Genomic DNA, 5,283 nt, shown 5'->3' on the forward strand with positions numbered 1-5,283 from the left:
TGAATTTCATCTTGCACCCTATGTTCTTAACTAGCCAGCTGGTCTTAGCCTTAAAATAGAAGGCTTATTGGACCAACGCTAATGAATTACCCTCATCTATGCAGATAATCTCATGAGAACAGGAGTTCATAGTTAGCTCAAAAATAAGATTAAGTTACCTAGGTCATCAATCAATAGAAAGCAATAGTCAGTTTTAAACAATAAACGACGTTATAACGTAAAAGTGACTATTTCATGGTCCAGTCTTATATATGTAAACTTTTTACATAGGATGCCTCCACTTACATATCTCTACATGAACAAATTCAGGATAACATCATTTGTACTGACTACAAAGCGGGTTGCATCCATAGTGTTCCCAAAATAAAGTGTCTAACCTTATTCATTATAGACAGTTTGAGCCTTGTTTATGTACATACAGAAAGTTCAAGTTTACACAAGATAGCTTCGGGACCTTAGTTTATTGGATTTCAAGAATATACAATTTTCACTTATAATTCTTTAATAATAAGTTTATTGAAAAATATAATATGATTACAAGCTACGATTTTTAGAACATACAGATTATTTCCATATCTAAGCCTTGTAACATCATCTAACTTCTAAATATTATACATGAGGTGTATTTGTTTCCAATTGAAGTGTAATCGGTTTACATTCTATTTAAATTTAAAGTTTCCTCCAACAAATGTTATCTATTTTTTTTTTTTACTTTCCAAAAAAAATGCTACCAATTTGTTTATAAAGTGTTAATGATAAGGAAATAAATCTCAAATGACAAAAAAGCCAAAAAGTCTTCTTGAAACATTTAAATGTTCACTTCCAAGCAAAGCATTCAAGCTATGGTAAAGAGATGCAATCTTTCAAGTGTCAAGATATTCAAGAGAGTAAATCTGAAAAATCCAAAATTTTCACATCTTTAATGACCTATGCATCTATTTATTTTATGTACTTATATTTATTGAAGCATCTGAATTTAGACTATATAGGTGAAATAGCACTTGAGAGTGACCTTTCATTTAGTATAAATATTGTTATACATTTTTGTTCTTTTAAGTAGGATTTGAATTTGAATGAATTTATTATAGAGTTTAATCTCTCGCTTTCATGCTCTTTTTGGGTCTAAAATTTAACTTCAAGTATAATTTGATCGATTTTGATTTGAAGAGTTCTAAGTTAGGAACAAATATTTCTTCCTTGTTGATCATTTGCTCGTCTTTTCAAACTAAATTTGTTTTACTTTCTTGAAATTGTTTGTCAAATTATTGGTCAGATAAAGATTTGTACTTATTATCATTTTGAAAGTTGACTTAAAACTAATAACTTAACAGAGATAATACTGGTCTCTGATACACGAAATTGATTGTGTAGTACTTTTACATTGCCATTTCTTCAACAACTCACCAACTAAAGGGTAAACTTGAAACCACACGGCTTACTAAATTTGATAGAAACTAACATAAATTTATACATTTATACATCATTTTTTAAGATTATATGAAGCAACCCTTCTAATTTTTAATCTCTTGGAATTAGCCACTGAAGAAAAAGGCCCTTATTCTAAAACACCATCAGTAAGTTAACCATGGTTATCCCAGCTTGCATTTTATAACCAAACATCAAACTAAAAAACATAGTCCAAGTTTTCAAGGCCCTGCAGTTTGCACCAGAATTGAACTATAGCTCAGCCAAGCAAGGAAAGTTCCTGTCTTGGAAACACATTTCGTGTAATTTTTGTCACGGCATCTAATGAAGCAGAAAAGAACCATGTATTTCCCCCTTGGTTTTCAATAGCTAATTCTTGTATGGCCATGTTACATTTTTTTTACTTCCATGCACAGGAAGCAACCAAATCCCTATTCATCCACCCTAAATACAAAGCCCCTTCTCTTTCTTCAAGTCTGTACCTGTTAGAATAGTTATCTAATAACGTTTTGATGGTAGCATTCACCAACGAGCTTAATGGGTAAGGTGTAAATCCTGCCATGTCAAATCGCAGTCTCCACTTTCCAAGTAGCTCGTGTCGTTCCACTCTCTCTGCTCCTTCACATGCTAGTATGTTGACAACTTCCCTGGCTAGACAATGCTGCTCAATGTTAATTCGCTCCTTGTGCTGTCTTGGAAGAGTAACATCGATTGATTCAAACATGGCATTGTAGTAATCTAGTGTCTCGATGAACCGAGGAAAGAAGGCAGCCGTGTTTGTGTTGGATTCTTGTTCAACAAGTGTCACGACCTTTGGAGACAGACCTTTAACCAGCCTCAATAGCCTATCTCGATGATTTTCGGTGCTTACGCTCTCATCTGGCATATGGTGTAGCATGAATGCAAAATTCACTGCTAAAGCCTCCCCTCGGCGAATGCCTAGATTTTTTTGCTGAACATCACAGCCAGAAATGGCAGCGGAGTGAAACTCAAATGGCACGTTAAATAACTTTGCTAACTTGGAAAGTCTCTTCCCAACAATATCTAGCCCGCCTCCACGAGCATAAGCTGATGCAGGATCATCTATACCAGTTATACGAATGTGAGGTGGCCCACCAGGCCTACCTGCAAATGCTTGAATCAAAGTGACCCACTGAGCACCCTGAGAAATTTGGAAATCAATAATGTGAACTCTATCTTCATCTTTCATGGCTTCTGCAATGGCACCATTTGCTGACATGTATCCAAATTTGAAGTATGGGCAAACCTCATAAAGAAGGTGCATATACGAGAGGAGCTCGGCTCTTGCAGGTTCCTTGCATCTCAAAGATTTATAGATGCAACTACCTGAGGAAGCCAACCGTGCAACCAACCCCTCCAGCATATAAGCTCCCAACCTCTGCATCGGTTCACCACAAACTGACACCATCTTGCGCAACTCATCCATAAGCCATTGTGCCATCAATGCATCATTATCTGATACAGCTTTAGCACAAGCTATTAGGATCTTTTTCAAGTTTCCTTTAGTAATAGCAGCATCCATCACTTGTCCCCAAGTTCCCATCTCTGGATTGTCCGTCCCCTCCTGGTAGATACTATCAAAACTATATATCACATCAGAATCAGGGCCAAGCATCACAGTTTCCAATTCCAGTAGTTTGTGCCTAAAATCACTAATATCATCCGTTATACTGGATCCACTTACTGAGGAACCATACGTATTGTCAGGGGAATTATGTTGATCAGAAGGATTTGAACGAGAATCCTGTTGCGATACTGGACTCGCATTTGGTGAGAAAGTGACAGTTGAGGTCGAGTTGTGAGCTGCATAGCCGTGGCTTCCTGAGGACGACTCCAGAGTGCAGTACTGATCACCGATGTCTTGAAAATTGAAGTGAGCTCTTTGGTTGCCAACATTGGAGTATAATTGGCGACCTAAAGATTGAAATTGGGAGAAGTAGCAGGCATCCACTTCCTGAAGTGGCTGATAACATAACCTCTTTGCCATATGTGAACCTCTATGAAGCTGAGAAGCTTGCATTTTACAAATTTTGTAGTGAAGAGACTGTTTTATCTCTACAGAAGCGAATAGTATTCAAGATCCTTGCTCCAAGAGTTGCTGTTCTAAACCTTTATCTAAAGCTGCTGCACATATGAACCAAAAATCAGCAGAAGAATTATTCCCATCTTAGTAAAAATGAAGAAAACAACATATTATAGAACAAATTGGCTTAATTCAATCATTCTGATATTAGTTTATTGCTAATCTAAAATCTGGCAAAGGCTAACAAATAAAAGACAGACAGACAGACAGACAGCATACTCAAAAGCTCAAACAAGCTCATAGCATCTAAATATTCAACCTGCCATAAAATTTCTCAGTTCATCATATAAGAATGTATACACCAAAGATTTTAGAACAGAGAAAAGATCATATGCTCTGCATACAAGACAAGACACATACAGAAAGAATGAAAAAACCATATGAACTTCAACTATTTCTAGAAGTGAAACTCCAACCATAAAACAGCAAGGAACACGGAAGAGAACATTTCACAAAATTTGATTTATCCATTAGATCAGAGTTGAAAACTGAGAACTTACATAGAAAATCCAACCCCCCGAAAAAATCATCGAAACTTACACTCGCTCAAACAAGTTGAGAGAGATTAAACTTCTGATTTCTTAGGAAAAGCAATTAAATAAAAACAAAAAGCATCCCGGAATATTTTAATTTAGTTCGGTGACTCATGATTATACCTTTCCACGTATTCGACTATATCCCCCACCAGATCATCAGTCACCTTTATAAAATTAAATAAATAAAAACAGGAAGAGCTAAATAACTATTCACACATGAAACCTATACAGTGGAATTCGATCCTTTTTTTTGTTTTTTTTTTTGTTTTTTTTTTTTTTTTTTTTATAAGATCTACCTTTAATCCGATCCCAGCTACTATAATCCCTATAAAATCCAAACCCACTTCTGAAAGTAAGAAACTATAAGCAAACGAACAGCAAAACAATTCGACCTCCACAAAAATGCAAGAGAGAAAACAGAGCATAAAAAGAGAGCAGTAGCAAATTTAGGCCTGACATCCCCATTTTCAACGAAACCCATTTGCAGAAATAGTAAACCAGACATGAAAACAAAATAGCGATAACAAAATAAGAAGAAATTCCACAAACCCAGAAGAGAAAACCATCAAAGTTGTATAAGTTTTCAGAAGACAAATAAAATCAAATTCATTGATCAGAATCGCATAAGTTGATAATGAACCAAATTGTTGATCCCACCTTAAGTTGAAAGAGTATTGAAGGTAGAGACTTCACTACAGACTTTGGGTCATTTAGAGAGAGAGAAAGGGGGAGTCGTATGAGAATCACCTGAAAGAGTATTTAAGACAGTGGAAGAAGAAAAAGGGGAAAATGCATTCGCTAGTTTTGCCACTTAGTTATGTGAAGTTACGGAAGTACCCTCTTAAAAAATTTATTCCCCAAAGATAAGCCGCTAATATGCGACATTCGTGCCTTAAGAAAAAGTAGGATTAGATTAGTTGGATGTGATTTGATTTATTAACATTAATACTTTGCTCTTAAATAAATCTTCATAATTACTAAATCACATTTTCCAAATAACATAAAATTTTGGCTTAAATTCTTTTACAACTATGTCCACTTTTTATTTACCTATTATCAATTTTAGGAAGATAGTAGTTATATGATTTGAATTATGATGCTGAATTTTTCTATTCAATATTGATAGAAAGAGTGATTGATTGAATTTTTTTTTTTTAACTTGTTTAAAAAGTATTATACTTTTTTTTTGTCCAATTTTAAACTATAATTCTAAATTTT

At 34.8% G+C, this 5,283-nt stretch overlaps 1 protein-coding gene across 5 annotated transcripts; it reads right to left on the reverse strand.

Moving 5' to 3' along the window:
- Positions 1-1,575: 1,575 nt before the first annotated feature.
- Positions 1,576-4,868, reverse strand: LOC103502125 (scarecrow-like transcription factor PAT1). 5 transcript variants are annotated; one of them, XM_008465960.3, is made up of 2 exons: positions 4,723-4,868; positions 1,576-3,570 (listed from the first exon to the last, which is right to left on the reverse strand). In XM_008465960.3, exon 2 carries the CDS (start codon positions 3,464-3,466, stop codon positions 1,826-1,828), a length of 1,641 nt encoding a protein of 546 aa, XP_008464182.2. In that variant the 5' UTR covers positions 3,467-3,570; positions 4,723-4,868; the 3' UTR covers positions 1,576-1,825. The 5 variants fall into 5 exon arrangements, with proteins under 5 accessions (XP_008464182.2, XP_008464184.2, XP_050935563.1 ...); XM_008465962.3 differs by having other exon boundaries at positions 1,576-3,567; positions 4,723-4,831; XM_051079606.1 differs by lacking the exon at positions 4,723-4,868 and adding an exon at positions 4,615-4,654.
- Between the last annotated feature and the right edge of the window lie 415 nt (positions 4,869-5,283).

This window comes from Cucumis melo, chromosome 11, assembly GCF_025177605.1.
Source record: "Cucumis melo cultivar AY chromosome 11, USDA_Cmelo_AY_1.0, whole genome shotgun sequence".
Lineage (NCBI taxonomy): Eukaryota > Viridiplantae > Streptophyta > Magnoliopsida > Cucurbitales > Cucurbitaceae > Cucumis > Cucumis melo.

Bases quoted from the DNA above. Each gene is read 5' to 3' on its own strand.
- LOC103502125 (XM_008465960.3), bottom strand. From the start codon at position 3,466: ATGCAAGCTTCTCAGCTTCATAGAGGTTCACATATGGCAAAGAGGTTA.